A 22,074-nucleotide genomic window follows, 5' to 3' on the forward strand; every position below is an offset into this window, starting at 1 on the left:
ATTTTTTTCTAAAAATCTAAAAGATTAGTGAAAGAATTTGTTCAGGAAACTAGTTTTTTTAATATGTTTCCTTCAATAATACTGTTAAGCATCTTGATTCATTTTGCTTCAAAAAAAGAAAATTGGTTTAATGCAGTTATCAGTTCCTCTAAAGAAAAAGCATCAGGTGAAATCTTCACCATTAAGGGCTGCTGTTGCAAGGGCAACTTAATACCATACTTGCTTCTCTGCTTCAAGTTATATAAAGATTATATCTTTATTCCTTGGCTTTCTGATCAAATTTAAGGCTCAAAGTGGACTCACTCCATCATAGATGAACTTCTTATCTAAAATGAATCAAAGACAAGAAATACTCTGCACAAAGTAGGTACTTTAAAATGTCTAGTTATTAAGAATGTTGATAAGAGTGATAGTGATTCAACTTCTACCTATTTAAAGAGACAAATAAATTTAGAAGATTATCTCTTCAATTCATTCCCTCAATATTAATATGACTAAAGAGTGAGTTTAGGCTTGGTCCTTCAAATTGGAATAGGATTGGATTGTTTTAGATGGGCTTCAAGTCACTACTAGTTTGAATGAATTTATGTTATTGATTTGATCTGAGAGATAAGTGGAGTAATTCTTGCTCAAATCAAGAAAGAAAAAGAACGTGGGCTGGTCATTTGGTGAAAATGAGAGAAAATAAAAATCAATAATAGATAGCATTTATTATTTTAAGGGTAGCAAAAAAATTTAAAAATATTCTGTTATTTGATCCTTGAAAAAAATCTTTGAATATGTGTTATTATTATATCTATTGTACATACATGGCAACTATGATAACCAGAGGTTAAATGACTCACCAAGGATATTGAAGTTGATAAGTGCCTAAAGTCAAATTTGAGCTCAAGTCTTCCTAATTTCAGGTGTTGCATTTTATACACCATGCCATCTAGCTACTTCATAGATGGCATATTGGGCATAATGACATTTTTGAGAGATTAAAATAAAAGAATGTCTCTACCATGGGGGACAGTTTCTCCTAAAAAATATGGGCGACAATAGTACTAGATAAGAAAATATGAGAAGTTGTGAACTACATCAATGGTGGGAGCACTCACACAAATGAAAGCAGGGTTTTATCAAATTACCAGATTCTCTGATAAGCAATATACATGCTACTGTTATGAATTTAGGTCCAAATGGCTCATAAGAATTTAGCAATTCAGATTTGGTTATTTGAGTTTTGAACAAATATTCTAATATAATTTCCAAATGTATGAAATGATGTTAGAATTTGTCTGAAGAAAGATCTGGGGCGGGGCAGGAGGGTTTTGGTGTGCTACATGTTGCATTGTGAAAAATAGTTTGTAGAGATAAGGAAGTGATAATGTCACTTTCTTCTTCCCTGAAGATACCTCAGATAGAATATTTTATTTAGTTCTGAGTAACATACTTTAGGAAAGACATGGATATGCTGAGTAACATTAAGAAGATGGCAGCTGATATGCCAAAAGGCCATTTCATGAGGACCATTTGAAGCAATATTAAGATTCAAAAAAAAGAAGACAGAGGAACATGGTAGCTGTCATTAAATTTTTTGAAGGTTGTCACATAGAAGATGGATTAGATTTGTTCTGTTTTGTTCCAGAAGACTTATATAGGAGCAATGGGAAAAAAATATTTTCTGAGGCAAATTTAGACTTGAAGTAAGGAAAAGGATTAGTTCTTTCTCACTAGAGCTTTTCAGATTAATGTTGGATGACTGTGTTCTTGGTTACTATACAGGAGGGTTAGTGTTCCTGAACATACTTTAGAATATGGTCAAGAAAGTCCCTTTCAGCTGTGAAATTTTGTCAGTCTCACCAATGAAAACATTTATTTGTATGAACATTTATTGGTTGCTTAAGCGTTCATTTGGGGTGGTCCCAAATATACTTTCTCTCATATAGATAACACTTACCTAGGGAAAAGCATACTGAAAAAAAGATAAAAAATGATCCTTAATATTCAGATATATTTTGTTGTTTTGCTATATTTATTGAGAAAAATGATTCTAGATTATTTCCATTTTGATTCCTTCATTACATCATTAAAGTAAAAGTCTATCACCAAGTATCCAAAGTATTTTCTGTGACTAAGATAGAACAGATGAAGAGATTAATGGATTCATTATTTTAAATGAGCTTCAGCTCTTTTGATTAAGTAGTTCTTACTTGATTTGCTCTATAATTTAGGTAAAGTTAAAAGTTCCTGCCTTGCTTCTTTGAGATCATGTCTTTTTTTATATTTACATTTAGATGTGCCTTTTAAAGATAACAGATCTTGCCTCTGTTCAATTTTATGCTTCTTGAGGCTTGGAAGTTCATGCTATACTTATTGACCAATAGTCTTTCTTGTTATAGAGAAGGATCATAAGATTTTTATTTATAATGCTAATAATTATCAGAAGAGCTACTTTCCCACATGATAGAATAGTATCCACTTTTCATTGATGGAACTTCATTTGTTAAACATGAAGTTTTAAAAAGACAGGATTTTAAATGTGTTTCATTCTCCTTAAAGCATTTCAAGCTTCCTGAATTGTGGCATTATTCCAAAATATGTCAGGAGACCATCCAAATCTGATATGAAACACCCTGTTTAAAAAGTAACCTTAAATTTACATTTAAATTAATTCTTTAAAAAATGATGTTTGCAGAAGCATTCAACTAGAAACAATTTGTTTGGTTTGGGGTAAGCCTCAAATAAATATTTTTGTTTAATCTGTGTGTCTGTCTGTGCATGATTTATGTACTATATTGTTTTCAAAGACCCAATTGTGTTTGAAGATAATTATTTGTGGATCCATGAAGTTTGCTTTATCTGAATTGGGCCAGAATCACAATTACTGCAGGTTGGTTTTTTTTTTTAAATGCAAAGCATTGAATTTATTTTATAGCCTCCCAAATGGACTTTGATTTAAGTTTAAGTAAAAAATCTATTTAAAATCCACCTTTTTTTCATTTGACAGATCTTAAGCTAAGCAGTTGAAACACCATAGTCAATATAAATGAATCATTTTTCTTTGGGCTATCTTTCTCTTTTATACAATTTTCTTTATTGTTTCCCCCTTTGGTTAGGAAAAGGACACATAACTGTCTCTACTGTCAAAGCCATTTTAATTTTTAGCAATCTGTAGGAGATGATTATATTACACCAATATTGGCATATTTAGGAGATGAAATGCTGCTTCTGAAATATTGTGAGATTATCATCATCTCAAATTCAAGATTTGTGCAGCTGGTATAGAAACAAGCTACTACTATGTTGCCAGCAATGGTAATTACACATTCTTCAAGTGTTTTCTCTTAATCCATATTTAGTCAAATCACAAGTTACAAAGTTACTGTATTGCTTCTAAGTATCCATATTTGCCTTAACAAATGTTGTGTTGTTACTTGTTTGAGAAATAATTTAAAGAAATAAAAATGTTAAAATACTTTTGAATAGTAAGTAAATAAATAACATTTTAGAATGCAAAATGTTCATTTCTGTTCTTGTCACATATATGCATTTGTTCCTCATAAAGAATTCCAATTTTGGCCTTCTGTTCACAGCATGTATATGGTAGAGGTTTCTTCAAGTCATCACAGTACATATTTTATCTTCCTTATGACATCGCTTCCATCTGTTTGGGGAAATCTATTTCAATCTATCCATTAAACCTATTTTTAAAATATGTTATTCTTTTCTTAAATATGCATATCTTTGGTATCCCCTCACTTTAATTTCATTCAAAGGAAAATGTTTTTGTAACAAAAATCACTCCTTAATTAATTCTTCTCTTAGAGCAAAAGTAAAGTTTTTTCTTTAAAATTGATCTTCAAGGATTTTTCCCCTAATCCTGAAGGTTTCTTCTAAGTCCACTAATGTGAATGAAAAATTTGAAGATCAACAATGTATTTCATTTGGTCTGTCATTCTGACATTGATAAATCTGCCTTCTTCTATACTAATAACACCAAAAATGCAACTATGTTATCCTACACATTTCAAATTAAAAATATTTCCTTTGTATATTGATCATTTCCCTGAGAAAGATCAGAGATATGTAGGTAAAGGGCAACATAAATACTTAATGAGAAGTCAGGGCTCAAACAAATTTGATTCCTCAGTGATTTTCTATGGCCTTTAGAGCAAATATGTTTTTATAGGGAAAGGGATAGAAGTAGAGGACTGAATGATCAAGAAGTGGAATGTATGAAAAGGAGTGACTTAGTAACTGAAGTCTTATCTATTTCTTTTTTTTAAAGTTTTTTTGCAAGGCAAACAGGGTTAAGTGGCTTGTCCAAGGCCACACAGGTAGGTAATAATGAAGTGTCTGAGGCCAGATTTGAACTCAGGTACTCCTGACTCTAGGGCCTACTCTATCCACTGTGCAACTTAGCCGCCCTTAGTCTTATTTATTTCTTGTAGTGTGCATATTCTAGATGTTTCAGAAAATTCTCACTTGCAACTATATAATACTTCAAATGTAATAAAATTTAATAATAAATGATAAATGAATTAACTAATAAACAATTCAGTAATAAAATATATATAGCAAAAATTGAAATCTATATATGAATAAAATTCAACAACAGTGGAAACATAGCATTGCTCTAGCATCTGTGGATAAGGTAAAAGCCATGTATGTCCCTTTGACTACCTAAATAGGACCCCTCCTTCAAAGTCCAGTGCATAATGCTATTTTCTTCTTCTTTTAATTCCTATAGCATTTATATTCACAGAATAGCAAGATCAAGTTTTATAACTGAAAGGGAACTTAGAGGCAATCTAGTCCTATACCATTACTTTACAAAGGATGCAAGTGAGGATGAGAGATGTTAAATTATTTAACCAAGGTTACATAAAGGACAAAAGTTGCAGAATAAAATGTTAGATTTTTTCCAACATTGCTTGTCTTTCATTTATCTTTTCTTTCTTTTAAAGTCTTTGCTATTAGGCAATTGAGGGGAAGAGAGTGAGACCTAGGGGAAATATGGGTGATATAATAACAAAAGCTATCAATAAAAATCTATTTTAAATAGGAGTAAGTGATGGTTATTTTCCTGTCACTAGAGATTTTCCAAGGAAGGTCAGAATATCACTCATCAGTAATTTGTAATCCAGATTCTTTTTAGATATGGGTTGTTCTAAATATTCCTGAATTCCCTTCCAATCTTTTATTTTATTTCTTCAACAGTACCTAGTCTATTCTGTGGAGAACATTGAAAATTCCCACCATGCCCTGGATTGTTCAGATTTAGGAGGCATCATTGTATATCTATCTGGTCCCAGAAATGACTATCTTTCACCAGAGTCACACTCTCATTTGCCTTGGCACCTTCCAGTCAAACATTGGAAAAACAGGAAATTCTGCACCAAGTCCTAAGTGGTGGGACTTCACTATACCTAACTGACCTTAGACACAATCATGGACTTTGATTATTGTCAATTTCTTGACTATTGCCACAAATGTTCTCTGCCCTAACAACTTACTTTCCACCTTTGCCTTTAGGAAATATAACTGAATCAATACTACTATTGCTTCTACAAAGAGAACCTCTCAAACGACTTTCCTAATGTTGACTGCCTATCTATCTATCTATCTATCTATCTATCTATCTATCTATCTATCTATCTATCTATCTATCTATGAAGTCTCCTCCTCTCAGAGGAAACTTCTTGAAGGCATGGGGCATATCATTTCTCTATTTGTATTCTCAGTACTTATAAACCCTGGCACATAGTGCTGTTAGGATTCAATTAGTATAAATAATGAATCATTTGAAATAGTTACATTTTTGGAATTCATACTTGATATTTCCAATGGGTTGGAAGCAATGGCCTTATTTTAAATAAGTATACCTTCAAGTTAATACTAATCTGAATACATGTGATCTCTTCAGGTCATTCATTTTTTTTTGCACTAATAGGGAACTAACTATAAATGTTAGGTAGCTAGGTGGCATGGAGACAGGAAAGACCTGAATTAAAATCTTTCTTCAGGAATAAAATCTAGCTCTGTGATACTGGACAGGTCAATGTCTTTCACACTTAGTTTCTTCTATAAAATCTCTCTCACAGAGTTGTTGTATTAGATAAATTACTATGTAAAGTATTTTGAAAATTTTAAAAACTACACAAATGCTAGTTATTTTGTTACAAAGAAATATTTCTTTAATGCATTGATCCATTTATATTTAGGATAATAGATATATATATATATATATGATAATAGAATCATACTTAGAGCCTTTAATATATCAATTTAAAAAAATAACAAATCTGAATTACATAGAGGGGTTTAAACCTACCCATTTTTTCCTTGACTGTAAATGCTTCAATAACTCTTTCCAATGAACTTGTGCTAGCATAGTGATAGATAAATGACAGTTTTAAAATAAATTCTATTGGCTAATTACATGTTCTGAATTAATTCATTTTAAATATTTTAAAGAAAATTTCAAGGAAAAAAAACACCTAAGAATAGAAATAATTGAAAGGGTTGACTTGAATACATGGGTGCAGCTATCACTTAAGCCGTAAACTGCAGGTAAGAGAAAGCTATGAAAGTAATAACTTCCTTCTGAAAGCAAAGTCTAGATGTCTTAATTGCATTCATTCATTCATGCAACAAGCATTCATTAAATGACTACTCTTTGCAGGGCACTGTGCTAGAAGTTAAATAACAAAGACAGAAAAGAAACCATAGCTGGCACATATTATATGTATCAAATTCTTCCTCTGTCTCTGTCATATACACACACATACACCCATACCCATACACACACACAGACACACACACACACACACACACACACACACACACACACACACAAAATCTTTTTTTCTACATCCACACTTTCTTACTTTCTGATTTTTGTTTAATAATACCAATATTTCTCCACGTACCTAATTTAGATTCATAATCTAGGAATTACTCTCATTTCTTCATTTTCACTGACTTTTTACATCCAATTAATTGCAACATCTTGTTGGTTATACTTGTACATTATATTGTATCTATCCCTTTCTCTTTGCTCATGCCACAACCCCTTTGTTCAGGTTTTCTTTACTTCTAACCTAGATCACTTCAATAACATTCTTCAGTCTCTTTTCTCTCCAAACCATGCTTCACTCAAATTGATATTTTATTAAAAGCACAGATTTGATCATTGTCATTGCCCTACTCAGGAAAAGTCATAGGTTCCCTATTAGCTCAAGCACAAAATACAGATTCTGCTGGTGGGCATTTAAAGTCTTTTACAAAGTGGCTCTATCTTCTCTTTCCAGATTGATTACCCTTTAATTCCATCTGTGCTCTCTAGGATCCAATCAGATTTAGCTTATCCATGAGTCACTTCTCAACTTCATGCTTTTTTTGTGGGCTGGAATGCTTCCTTTTTGAGTTTCCTATTTTTCAATATGATTACTTTCTCCTTTCCAGACTCAGTTCAAAAAATACCTCCTTCAATATACTTTTCCTATTGTCCCTAGTGGTAGTTTATTTTCTATGTCTACTCTGTTTTCTTTCCTGGAACCATGTCATACACCATGGCTTACCTTGCTTTGTGCATGTGTATGGGTTTCTATATATGAATGTGTGTGTGTGTGTGTGTGTGTGTGTGTGTGTGTGTGTGTGTGTGTGGAGTATGAGTATGTATTTGTATCCCCAGGACTGGAAAATGGTTTATTTGATAAATGATTTTAGCTGATAGATTAATTGATAATAACTTCTTTCCTTTCCAAACCATATTCTAAGAAAGTCTCTTAATGGCTGTCACTATATTACTTATAAACCTTCATTAGCTTCATCACTACCTATTTTGTAAAGTGCAAACCTCTTAGTCTGACATTCTAGACCTGATTTAGAACAAATCCCCACTCTATTAAGATTTTTGGAATCTAATTATTGACACAGGAAGATATCGATAGCTTTAAATATAATTAATTTTAATAATCATATATGAACACAATTCTTAAATTATATAATTTAATGCCTGAGTCCATTAGAACTAAAAGGAACAAGGAATGACACAAATGTTACTAATGAGTGGAGTTATAATTGAAATTATAATTGTTTCCTGCTCAGGTTACTAAAGGACTTAGAAAACATCAGTGAAAGGACATCTGGGTTGCTATTTAATTTTGATACTTGTCTCTCAGACACAAAGTCAGTTTGTCTACATTGGCCTTTAGCCCTAATGTTATTACTATTAGATTACAAATAGCCTTCAGTATTTTCCCCTTCAGTTAATACTTTAGTTTGAATGTGAAATACCCTTCTTACTCATTTCTTTGATTTACACTAAGAATCCTTGCTCCAGCAGAGCATGAAATACAGCTATGTTTAGTTTTGCACAACTTCCTTAAAGAAAACTTAATTTGATTTTTGCCATTATTTATCTCAGTCTCACCTCCCTGGGCTACTGCTGTTCAAATTAATTTGCATTTCAGACCTCGGCATTTTACTTTGTCATTAGAGTTATGAAATGTTTTTACTTAGCACAACTTAGAACTGATGTTTTACCTCCCACTAATGGATCTTTAATTAGACATTGTAATGAACCATTCTGTCATTTCTTCTTTTCTAGTGAGTAGATTTGTTGTATATGCACAGTGATACAACCCTCTACTTATTATGTTTTGTAAGTTATTGGAATAATAATTTTCATTGAACTGTCCCCAGTCATATAAGAGGATTGCTTCCTTGAAAACTATTGCTTCACCATTCTCCAAGGATATTTGCTTACATCTTGATCAACAGTGTTTGAGGACTTCTGGACTTGGGCAACTAATTTAAACTCGGTCTCAAGATTAATTGGTTAATTTTAATAAAGTGCTCTGCAGTAAAAATGGTAAGTGCTATGGCACTTAATGGTGATAATGAAATGACTGTGCTACTGTTTATAAAACATTAGGCCATCCTTACCTCAGTGAATCTCAAAATGTAGCATGCAACAATAAGATCTGTTATATGCTACAGTGATGTCATGCATCATTCTATTCTCTGGTTTATTTTTAGCATACAACTAGATAGATAGATAGATAGATAGATAGATAGATAGATAGATAGATAGATTAGAGAGAGAAAGAGAAAGAGAGAGAGAGAGGAATATACCTATCAATGAAATGAGATTGAAGGCACTGTCTTTAAAGTCAAATTTCTACTAGATTTACAAATTAAATGTTAGGAGGAAGGCTACTACAAAAGTCATTTTACTTTGGTACTGAATTTATTCTATGATTTTATAGAGCAACATATTGTCTTTTCAACTAAAAAATTATCTTGACCTAATATAGTGGAAGGGTTGAGGAAGGCACAAAATTAAATAGTAGTTATGATCAAATCATTTATGATTGAAAGTTGCTTGCATAAAACTTTTTATATGTTTTATTTAGACTTAGTAACTGAGCTGTCCACAGAGAATTTAAATAAAGGTAGATGAAAGCATCATTCCTCATTTTCAGGAAAATAAAAATGAGCCAGTCATTTAAGATCACATATACATTTAAGATCACATAAATGTATAAGAGAAGAGATGAAACTAATATGGTCACAGTTTCTATCTAATTAAACATCAAACTCAAATCAGGCTGCAGAATATCTCCACTTACAGTATTGACATCTGTCTCCAGTATATTCAGGCATGCATTGGCAGAATGGTTGGTTCCCCGCAGTAACACTGCAAGACCCTCCATTTTGACAAAACTTCTCACAGACCATCTGATTGCAGTTTGGTCCAGTAAAGCCCAGAGCACAGCTGCAGGTTGGCCTTCCTGTTGGTAAGGGATAGAAAAGACAGAAAAAAGCAGATGATTTGAATGTGTCAATATGGTGTGATGGAAAATCTTGAATTTTAATCTTGCCTTTAGTAGTCACTCTCTAGCTATGTGGCTTTGGACAAATCACTAAACCTTGTGTTTTTTGCATGTATTTTAAGCTTCCTTGATTTATGCCATTTTGCCTTTGGGGCAGCTGAGTAGCTTAGGAGTCAGAAAGATTCATCTTCTTGAGTTCAGATCTGATCTCAGATACTAGCTTTGTGACTTTGGATAAATTAACTTATTCCTGTTTAGCTGTTTCCTCATTTGTAAAATAAGCTGGAGAAGGAAATGGCAAATCACTCCAGTATCTCTGCAAAGAAATCTCAAAGCAACAACTGTAGGGAAAAACAATGAATGTGTACATATAGGAAAGAACATAGAGACTAGACTCCATGAATTGTGGTTTTTGTATTCTATTTCTTAGACAATAGAACAGGTAGGTGGTACAGTAGAAAGAACACTGGACTTGTATTGAACATTTTATCCTTTAGATTATAAACATCTTGACATTGAGACCTCTGACATCTTTGATTTTACATTGAAAGTTAACTTCACGTCATAAGCACTTAATAAATATTTGTTCAATTTAATTGGATCTCAAGTCACCTCAATTTTGAAATGATGATCTCTTAAGTCTCCTTTCACACTAAAATTTTCTATTCAATGTATCAAAGAATCACAGAACCTAAGAGTTGAAATAACCATCAGAGATCATCAAATCCAACCCATATCTGTCCAAGGGTCCTCTTTCTTACCATTCCAACAAGTGATTGATTAATTCTTTTCTCAAAGACCTCAAGTAAGAAGAAATCACTTTATTGGGCAAATTATTGCTAAGTCTTTTTTCAGATTTATCTGACTCTCCATGACTCCATTTGGGGTTTTCTTGGCAAAGAATAGTTTGTTATTTCCTTCTCCAGTTCATTTACAGATGAGAAACTGAAGCAAAAAGGTTTAAATGTTTTGCTCAGCATCATAAAACTACATGTCTACGCTGGATTTAACTCATACATATGAGTCTTCCTCATTCCAAGCCTAGTGTTCTAATCATTATGACACTTACCTCCCCCTTTGTACAAATAAAAAAATTTAAAATCACCCTTTCAAGGACTCTAATTTCTATGTTTTTGCCCATGATTGCTTATTTATTATTTTTTCCTACAGCTGTTGCTATGATCATTTATTGGGAATAACATTATATCCTTAGATTTTAAATGTTAGAAAGTTTAAACCATATGTTCCAGTGTTCTGGTATCTCTCCTCTACTGTTATGTTTAACAGTTAATAAATAACCTCTAGCTAAAATGCATTTTCCAATGTTATGATTTACTAACCTATTTAAAATAGATTATTTTGAACTCAAGGAACTATGACATTTCATTACTGTAATGTAAATACATTTTTTAAAGTGTAATTAAAACTATATACTATAGTGAATCTGGGACATCATATATACATATATATGTATATAGACATACGCAAATATGTACATCCAAATGTGTATATGTATGTGAATATGTTTTTATTTTCTCTTCACTTCTGTCACAAAGAACTCATAACTACATTGAATATGGATAATAAATTCAACAATTATCAAAGCAATTTCTCTTTTAAGTAGCCATGATAAAGTCCAAAATGTCTTATACCTATGGAATTGTTAAAGACTTAGACGGGAAATGGAGTAAAGAGACTTTTTTTTCCAATGTGAAAATTCTCAGAAGAGAGAAAAAATTGTGTAAGGAAATAAAAGAGTTTAGAAATAATGCAAGAATAAAGAAATATAGGTTAGGAGTCAATCAGAAAATGATAAATATTTAAGGATAAACTAAATAGTAAATTTCTTTTAAGCGACATATTTATGGAGTTGATCAGTTGAGTTCCATGATTATTTAATTGTTGATCTTATAAGGAAGTCAGTTTTGGGGGGCAACTATGATTTCACTCCCTATGAAGAGTGTGGATTTAGTCATTGATGGTGATATAAGCTGATTGGATGGAATATAAGCTGATTGAAATTAAAATTGTTTAAACCTTTGTTATAGTAACATGGGGTTTACTGGTAAACATTTATCAACCAGCATATCTCACCACCCCAAATCCATACATGGCAAATATTTAAGTTTCATATACATTATTCATATTGTTCCATCATTTTCTTGAGTATAGACACTCAACAAAACAATAAATCAGGCTCTAACATATAGCATTGCCTATTTCTGAGGTATAAAATGCTCTCATTAAAAATTTTACAATCTGTTCTGGTGAGCTTGTATAAGTTGGATCCAAGAACATCTTTGGTTGCAAGCCAAACCTAAACATAATAGCTGGTATATAATATGTGCTTCATAAATATTTATTAACTAAGAGGATCATATAGCTATAGTTGGGAGAAAGCTCAGAGATTATAAGGTTCAATCATTCACCTCATTTTATAAATGATGAAACTGAGAACTAGGAAGAATAAATGATTTGACATTATAAGTCTCAGATATTGAATTTGAACCCAAACAAGAAAGGGCAATTCATTGTTAATGCTCTTCAACTCCTATTTCTTATGTAGAGAAGGGAGATTTGATTTCTGGTCAGCACAAAAACCATAAAATCAGATCTTTTGGTCTGAGACAAGAGTTTCTTAGATAATACTAGTCTTAGGCATACATTGAGAAAAATCTCAAATTTAACAATTCCAAAATTCAAGAGTTCATAAACCATACTTTATCATTTCTCGGAGAATGAAAAATTCTCTTTATGGCCTTTATAGCTTGTCATGTCATGGGAGAGTTGAAGGATAAGAGATCAGTAACTTGCTACCCTTTACTATTCCCATGAGTTATTCATGCAGTGTATATGATAGGAAAAGATAGGAAGAAAACCAAAAGGTGATAAATATAAATTTTGAGGCAGAGGGAACTGTGTAGGATGAGCAGGATATCAAAGGTTTACTCTTAGCAATAATTTGCCCAATAAAGTGATTTCTTCTTACTTGAGGTCTTCGAGAAAAGAATTAATCAATCACTTGTTGGAATGGTAAGAAAGAGGACCCTTGGACAGATATGGGTTGGATTTGATGATCTCTGATAGTTATTTCAACTCTTAGGTTCTGTGATTCTTTGATACATTGAATAGAAAATTTTAGTGTGAAAGGAGACTTAAGAGATTATCATTTCAAAATTGAGTTGACTTGAGATCCAATTAAATTGAACAAGCTTAATTTTTTCTGAAGAGAAATCTGTGATTACTTAATGTGTTTTCTGCATCTCCATAGATTCCTGTGAGTATTTTGCTTTTGTCTATAGAGACTGTCCTCTCAAAAATGCACTTATTGCCTCGAATACTTATATAGGGACTTATATGGAGAACTTTTTACCCACATTTGGGAAAATATAAACATGAACTATGTTTAAGATTTAGGAGCTTTCCTAAAATTGGGCATATGAAGAACAAAACAAGTCAATGACCTTTGATAAGACTAAGGTTTAAACTTAGTTCAAATGAACCCTGGACCTTTGAGGGGTGTGGAAGGTTTGGGTTTGGGCCAAGGATTTTTTGTACACAAAAATGTAGTAAAGTATGTAATTGACTTAAAAAAGAAGATATACTTCCTTTGCATGGGGACCTCACAGTTGAATTTGTTTTTAAATATCATCTGAAAATGACAGAAGTCCCCTATTTCCAAGATTCACTATACTTATAACATGAGTGTCATTCAGATATAGAGTGGTGATTCATATTCAAAGTTGATTTAGATCATTTTAATCTATAGACTCTGTTCTAAACACACCAAAACCAATTTCTTATATATTGCTATTCAGGAACAGAGAAAATTTCTTATCCAGGGTTAATCCCTCTCATTAGAAAGAAGAGTTACTTTTTGATTTGCGCTAAGTAGCTGGTGTGCATGTGTGTTTATGTAGTTTTATTTATATATGTGTACATATATCTCTATATGCATGTCTATACATGTATATATTTATATAAAGATTATACCTGAATATCCAGGTATATATATATATATATATATATATATATATACATATATATAATATGAATATTTAATATAATGTGCATATTTTTAATTTTTATGTAAAAAATTAAGAAATCATCAATAAATATTTTTGAAGCCTTAATATACACATTATAGCCTAAACACCAAAGTTACATAGAAATATAACACCTAATTCTTCCACTCAAAGGGTTATAATCTACATGGAAAGAAATAGTTCCTCTCTGCTGTCTCTACATAGATACACAGACACACATATACATGTGCATACTTTACATATATATGCATACTACACATATGTCCATCAATGTTTGCACACACAGATAAATAGAGCTTGGCACATAGTAGGCCCTTATTCAAGGTTAGTTGACTGACAAACAAATGAGGGCTACAGACAGTAAGTACAACAGTAGTTCACAAAATAGAGATTTCTATGATTTGAGCAGGTCAGAAAAGGATTATAATGAAAAACTAGCATTTAAACAATGTTTCAAGTTTACGAAGCACTTTACCTATGTAAACTCATTTGATCCTCACAGCAACTCTGTGAGATAGATGCTATGACTACCACTATTTAACATATGGGAAACAGAGAGTTTAAATACATGGTCCAGGCCATACAGCTAGCAAATATCTGAAGAAGGATTTGAATTAGGTTTCCTTTCTCTGAGCCCTTCTTATAGACATTATGCTACTTGGTTACTTATTAATATTTAAAACATTTACAAGTGCCTATGAAGATCTCAAAATTATTTTCTGGTATATCTTTTTTAAAATATAAAAACTTAATATGAGAAAATAATAGTTCTGTCAAGACTAGTATAGAAGCACATGTGGCCAGGGCGATAGTTTCCTTTTTTCCTATTTCACAGGGGAAAAAAATGATGTGCTTGTATTTCATCTACAGCTAGCTTTAAACTAGTATAGATTGACTGGGTGATCATCTGGCATATGCTTCATCTAAGTTTTCAGCCAGATTCTATTGAAAAAGCTCTTCTTTCTTTTCCATTGAATAGAAAGACATTATATTTTTTTTTCCTTGACAAGGAGAAACCTTTCTATTCAGGAAAATATCCACCTTGAAAGAATGTGTGATGATACTGCAATCCTTTGTTTGCTGATGGGAAATGAACCATCTGTTGCAGAATTATGGAATGTGCTTGAGCTAATATTTTCAAGGCACTCTTAGCATCTACCTTAACATGTATTATTATGTTCATTTATAAAAACCTTCTTAGGTAGATAGCTGAATGTTATTGCTACATTTTAAGAAGAAAATGCAATCTTAGAATCACTAATGCATGGGTTTATAGTAGTCATTCATATCAGAGAGATGGGGAGCTGACTGCCTAGACAGAATTTGCTGAGAGATAGAGGGTGAGAAAGGGGGAGAAATAAAAGCAAGATTTGCCTTTCTTAGTTCATTTTTTAAGTCTGCATTTAAGATTAAGTTACATCTACTCCTACTAATAAGTTTCCCGCTTGGTTTCCTCTCAACAACTGGGCTCCAAGCAAGTAAGGGCACCATATACATGGTTTATTGGTGACCCTGTCTAGATACGCAAGGCAAAATTATAATTAATTACCCAGACAATTTAATTAAAAATCTTGATTCATTTATTTATCTCAGAAAAACTTACACTTTTGATATTTTTTCCAGCTTGAATTACTCAAATAATTACAAGTGCTCTCCACCCAGCATTTCCTCTGTGGACACAGGGCATAATTTGTAAAACAAAGTAAGAGCTACAATGTACATTGGCATGAAATGCCATATTTATTTTTCTTTTGTTTGGAGAGTAGGGATACAAATTTAATTTGATAAAAGAATTAGCACATTAGTGCATAGTATTCCTTTCCCTCCACGGTGTACTCTTCCATACTTCTCTAGAATTTCTCTGGCTTTGGTAAATCCACATTCACCTCTTTCATCTTCTTTTAATGGGTTTCCTTTATCATTAGTGTGGACACTTCTTAAGGGCAGAGACTATATTTTTTGTTTACTTGCATTTGTATTTCCAATGCCTGACACAAAGCATTTAATAAAGTTTGTGACTGATATTAAAAAATATAGCATACCTTGAAAGCAGATGAATAATGTAGGAATATTTTTTAAAGTTTGTTTGTATTAGAGTACAGGTAATTCAAAATCACTCATTTGCTTCTGGTGCTGTGACTAAATGAAATTTTTTATTGGGAGGGGGTCAGAATCAAACAATTAGAACTAAATGTGAATAGATTATCTATCTGGCTATCTTTCTCTCTTGCTATTATGCCTGTCTATCTTCATTTATCTACCTACCTGTACACATATATGTATACACATTCATATTAATATAATAAAAATTTGCTTTTTGGTTACTCAAATGTTCCCAGTAAATTGAATTTTATCTCAAGGAAAAAAGTACAGTGGTTAGCTAAAGACAGATATAAACATCTGCCTAGAAGATCAGAATTTTTCATCAATGTTTTCTTTTTAACAATTAAATAATAACTCATATTTATATATTACTTTTTGGTTTAAAAATGTTTCTCAAAACAATATTCAGTCATTTTCATCACAGGATCACAGATTTTTACTTTATAGTGAACTCCAAGGTTATTAACATAAAATTTTATTTACTAAAATATGATTATTTTATCATCATAGAAATAATAATTACAAAAGAGATTAATCCAACTTGTCTAAGATTCAACAGATAGTAAGAGGCAAAAAAGGAATTCAAAACCAGTTTCTCCTCTAAACTCAATATCCTTGCATTGTACCACAATTGTAACACAATCCACTAGCTACTCTTTAGACTTCTTTCATAATATACATATGATTTCTTCAATATATTTCCCATTAAAATATTTTTGGAAATAGAAATTTAAATTATTATTATCTTATTTAAAAACAATTTATATTTCTGAGTTTAGGATACAGGAATTCAATCTTGTGCTCATCTAAACTAATTACTTGACTCTTTAATATGGCAACTATAGGGGCTAATTTGAGGGCTGGCCTCACGCCTGGAATTCTCTCCTTCTTCATTTTCATTTCTGCCTTCTCTGTGGTTTTGTTTAGGTCTGAGCTAAAAATCTCAATTTCTATAAGAAGCCCTTTCCAATTCCTCTAAATGTCTATTTCCAATAACCCTTCTGCTACACCTATATAACCAGGTATTTTTGATAATTCAAAATAAAATTCCTGGGCATTTTAATGGGAAATATGTAGACTAAATTATATCATGGAAGAAGTCTAAAGAGTAGTTAATGTCTACATGTATTGTGTTACAATTGTGATATGACCTTGAAACATATAGTGAAATGATCCTGATGGTTTTTCAGATGCCTTCAAAACTTTTTGTCTGATTGAAAATTAAGTAGAAAATTTGGGAGCATGTGCTAATAATTAGTTTTAGTATATTCACTTCAGAATAAAACAATAACTTAAAAGTACAAAGGATGTCTTTTGTGAGTGCTTTTAGAATTGTCAAATGATGACCAAGTGATTTGTTTACACTTTTGTAGAACTAACAAAATTGAATTAGTTACATTTCTTATGTAGGCAGCATTGAGGCATGGACCATTGCTAACCTTTTTCATAGGGTAGATACATAATTTGGGGACATCATCTATATGCGCCTTTGAAAGAGTTCATTTAAATTCATAACAACTTGTTATATCTATATAAACAACTCTGCTCTTGTAGTTTAATTTGATACTGGTTAACTCAGTTACTAATTATCATGATATTTGGTCCACTAAGAAATTAGTTTTTTAATCATAGCAATTGTTGCATATGTTTACTCAGGCCAAGTTTTCATAACCAAACAACTTTACTTCTCAAAATCTATAAAATTAAATAAGGAGAGGCAGTATGAAGGGTGAAATGAACCATGGACCCATCTTCAGAAGATCTGGGTTCAAATCTAGACCTGTGACCTTAGGTGAGTCACTTAACCTTTGAGGCCCAGTTTTCTCAAGTGGAAAATGAGAGGATTGTTCTTTTAAAATTAAATTGATTATCCTATGTCTGTTCTTCCTATTACTTCTTAAATTCTATCTTGTTGGTCCTTTAATTCTGAATTTCTTCTTTTTTCAGAAGATCCTGTCCCCCTGAGTCCTGAAGCTATGGAGAACAGACTAATCTGAGGTGCAGAATTTAGCTGTTTTACTATCTGATGTATACTTGGCATTTGAAAAATCATATTAAACTCTATGGGCTGGTAAAACCTATCTCTGTAACCAACTCAGAGTAATACAAGTTTTTAATGCTTTCTTTTTGTTGGAGAGATTTATTTTGCTGCTTTTATACTTAATATAATATTTTCCAAGACTGAAACTGAGACCTCATTTAGATATAATTTCAGCAAGTTGACTATTGCTGTCGAGTTGTCTTAAGTATCTCAAAGATTACAGAGCTCCCTTCAGCAAAGCCTGATACCAAAAAAGGGAGAAAGAAATGTGAAGTTTATCCCATTCCTCCCTGGATACTAGCTAATATATTCTGACATGTTTCAAATTATGGGTCAGAATCTATTTATACTTCCAGAAAGTTCATTATTCATTACTAGCCAGGGCTGTGATTGCTGAGAATCTGAAATATTTTTATCTTCAACATGAATACCAGTCAATGACATCCTCAAATTATACTAGAAAAAGCTTACAGTTTTTGTCTAAAAATGAATGACAGTGTTTAAGAAATGCTCTGACCATAGGGCTTGAACATATTAAATGTTTAATAAATGTTTCTTGAATTGAACTGATCATAACTTCTAGCTTAACCAGTGTGATCTGGTACCATCTACAATAGCCCAACTAAATAATAATTTCAGGTTTCTGTTGCTCTCACTAGCACATAGACTTTCTTCATATGATCAAGGTTTGCCAAAGTCATGTTCAAATGTTCCTAGAATGATCTTGCCACCATTTATGCACTGCCCAAGTGATATCAGACTCCCTGGAGTCATAAAGAAGTTTAACAGTTTGGCAAGTCTGTTGTGTTCAAGAATTTAATTATGAATATTTCTCCAAACAGTATTTTGCCATGGTGCACTCTGGTATGATAACAGAATTCCAAGAAGTTACATTCTTTTGGATTTGAATATTTTTGTGCTTTACGTAAGAGAGGATTTTGCCTTTTCTTTGTATCTCCAGCATACAGCCTAGCCCAGAGTAAATGTCTAATAAATATTTGCTGACTGTTTTGAAAGCATAATGAATTTTTTAATGTTGAATGACTGAATATCATTTACTTGTTGACTAATACCAAATATAACGACCATTCTCTCAATGAAACAGAATTTTATTAATTGAATACAACCAAAGACAGCATCATTTTATTATAAACAACCAAAGACTTTACTCTTGAGCTTGAAAGAAACTGTAATTTAAAAGGTTGCGTTGGGGTATACTGAAGATTTTTTTAATTTTTTAACCTATAGTCAAATTTCTGAGATTCAGACAAAAAACAATTTAGCTTCTATCTTGAAATGAATAAGATAAAAGATTAAGAATATGTGCATTCCTCTCAGTTCAATTGTCTAAGAATCCACCCTAATGAAAATCTATGTTTCAACTAAGGAGAGGATGAAGAATTTGAGGGGTTACTGAAAGTATACTTCTTGGCAACACCATTTTTAATTTCACAAAAGAAATCAATAGATTGCTGCTGTCTTTTTCATCTTTTGCAAACAGTACTCCTTCTCTTGCATTCTAGGGTAATGCCAGACAAGCCTTCTTGATATTCCTCCCACAAAATAGTCCTTCTGACTTTTGTACTATTTCCCCATATTTAGAAGCAGTGCTTCATTTACTTCAAAATTTATTTCCAACACTTAACTTCTTTCTACTCAAAGCCTTTTTGTGAGCTTGCCCTATAAGCACCCTTCCCCATTGCTTTCTATGTATACTGTATATATTTTCTTATTTTTTTAATTTTAAGGCAATGTGGTTAAATGTCTTGTCCAAGGTCATGCAGCTAGGCAATCATTACATATCTGAGGTTAGATTTGAACTCAGGTCCTCCTGACTCCAGGGTTGGTGCTCTATACACTGCACCACCTAGTTGCCCCTATATTGCACATATTTTAAATATATTTACATATATATATATCTATATATCTATATATCTATATACATATGTATATGAATAATCTCTGCCCTGATAGAATGTAAGCTCCTTAAGGCAAGAGACTTTCATTTTTTGTCTTTATTTTTAAAGTGTTTAACAGAAAACCTATCGTATTGTTAAGTTTTTAACAAATATGTGTCAACTAACTGACTGACATCACAGGAAAAATACCTTTTTTGATATCAACAGATCTATCCTGTTCAGTCGGTTATGGGTAACAGGTTCAAGTATATGGGGTTTAGGTATAGCTTTGGAAAAAAAAAATTAAGATTTTCTTTGGGAGTTTATACTTTTCCCAGTTTTTTTTTTGGTTTGTTTTTAAAGTCCAAGACAAATCTAATCCACCTATGATTTTTTAGTCATTTCTGATTCATGTCTGATTCATGACCCCATTTGGGCATTTTCTTAGCAAAGATACTGGAGCAGTTTGCCATTTCCTTCTCCAGCTCACATTTATGAGGAACCAAAGCAAACAAGGTTAAGTGATATGCCCAGGGTCACACAGTTAACAAGTATCTCTGGTCATATCTGATGTTTATTATTCATATGCTAATAAATGACCAAAATTTTATCATATTTAGAGGGTTCCTGGAAAATGTCTAGAAAAAATGAGCAAGTAGATGCCTTCTGATATAGGGGAGAAGTGATATGGAACATTCCTTGCTGTGTCCTAACTCCCAGTACTTCTACAACATAAATACATTTTGCCAGCTTTCTATTCCCTTATCCTGCATCCTCAAGGAACTAATTTCCCAGCAATAATTCAAAGACTAATGGAAAACACCTATGTAAACATTTCAACTTTCCTTTTTTCTATTTTGTACCAGATTTATCCCAAGGTTCTTAGTAGTACAACCTTTTTTTTGGCAAGACAATGGGGTTAAGTGACTTGCCCAAGGTCACACAGCTAGGTAATTATTCAGTATCTGAGGCCAGATTTGAACTAAGGTCCTCTTCACTCCAAGGCCAGTGCTCTATCCACTGCATCCACAGCTACCCCTAATAATACAATCTTAAAAATAATTCAAGAAATTTTTTATGTAATATCCAGGAAGTAGATAAAGTAAAATAATTGACTAATAGCTCTTTCCTAAGGGTCGCTTGGTAGCACAATTGATATAGTGCCTAACCTGAAGTCTGGAACAGTTAACTTCCTGAAAACAAATCTAACTCCAAACTTATTAACTCATGCAACCTGATCAAGTCACTTAACCCTATTTACCTCAGTTTCCTCATCTGTAGAATGAGCTGGAGAAAGAACTGGCAAATCACTCTAGTATCTCTGCCAAGAAAATCTCAAATGGAGTCAAAGTTTAGACAAGACTGAAATGACTGAATAATAACAACAAATCTCCTTCCTAAAGTGACACTATATTATAGAACCTAATTCAGAGAATATTAGTAAGAGGATGTAGCAAGTCAGAAGATAATGAACAATTTGGGGAAATGCAGTGAGTTGGGGCAAAGGAGAATTCTGCAGTAGATTCATTTTAGCAAATTATTCTTTATTTTTCTGTGAACATGGACATATTACAACTTCTGAATTTTTCTTCCTTTGTAAAATAGAGATAATATTTTACAGTTTTTAATAGAAAAACAAGTTCAAAATATGATGATATATACTATGTAACTGAATTGTTATTATAAGTGACTAAATGTAAGACAATGTGACTCTCCTTGGGGCATAGCAAAAAATTTATAAAAATTTTTTCCATACTATTTTCTCACAAGACCAATTTCTAAAGTTCTAGAGGTCAAGTTGTATGTATTCTTCAACATTGCAGGTATCAACAAGTTGAAATTGTTTGGAATTCTGTATAGTATACCTCCTTCATAGAGAAGTTTCCACTCTACATCTTGTACATTCTGAAACATTGCAAAATATAAAAGCTATTTAGAATTAGAAGGGGGAAAAAATCCAATATCCATAATAGAAATCAGCTTCTAGGAAGTTAATCATATTATAATCTTCTGACTAAAGAAAGTTATCAGCTGATTTCCTTGGGAACTTTTGAACTGGGAATATATTAGATATAGTCACTGTCATTACATCTGGGTAGTCAATGTATCAATTTACTTGGTAGTTAGAAGTGTACTTTTTTATTATAAGGAGAAAA

The 22,074-nt window shown here is 32.1% G+C and overlaps 1 protein-coding gene across 4 annotated transcripts in view; it reads right to left on the reverse strand.

Annotated features, from left to right (window-relative positions):
- LRP1B (LDL receptor related protein 1B) overlaps window positions 1–22,074 on the reverse strand; it is a 2,479,914-nt gene that overhangs the window by 64,681 nt on the left and 2,393,159 nt on the right. For all 4 annotated transcript variants that reach the window (XM_074215080.1, XM_074215079.1, XM_074215078.1 and 1 more), the window contains one exon: window positions 9,627–9,788. In XM_074215080.1, the coding sequence (XP_074071181.1) occupies window positions 9,627–9,788 (162 nt within the window). The remainder of the gene's footprint in view (window positions 1–9,626; window positions 9,789–22,074) is intronic.

This window comes from Macrotis lagotis, chromosome 1 (assembly GCF_037893015.1).
Source record: "Macrotis lagotis isolate mMagLag1 chromosome 1, bilby.v1.9.chrom.fasta, whole genome shotgun sequence".
Classification (NCBI taxonomy): domain Eukaryota; kingdom Metazoa; phylum Chordata; class Mammalia; order Peramelemorphia; family Peramelidae; genus Macrotis; species Macrotis lagotis.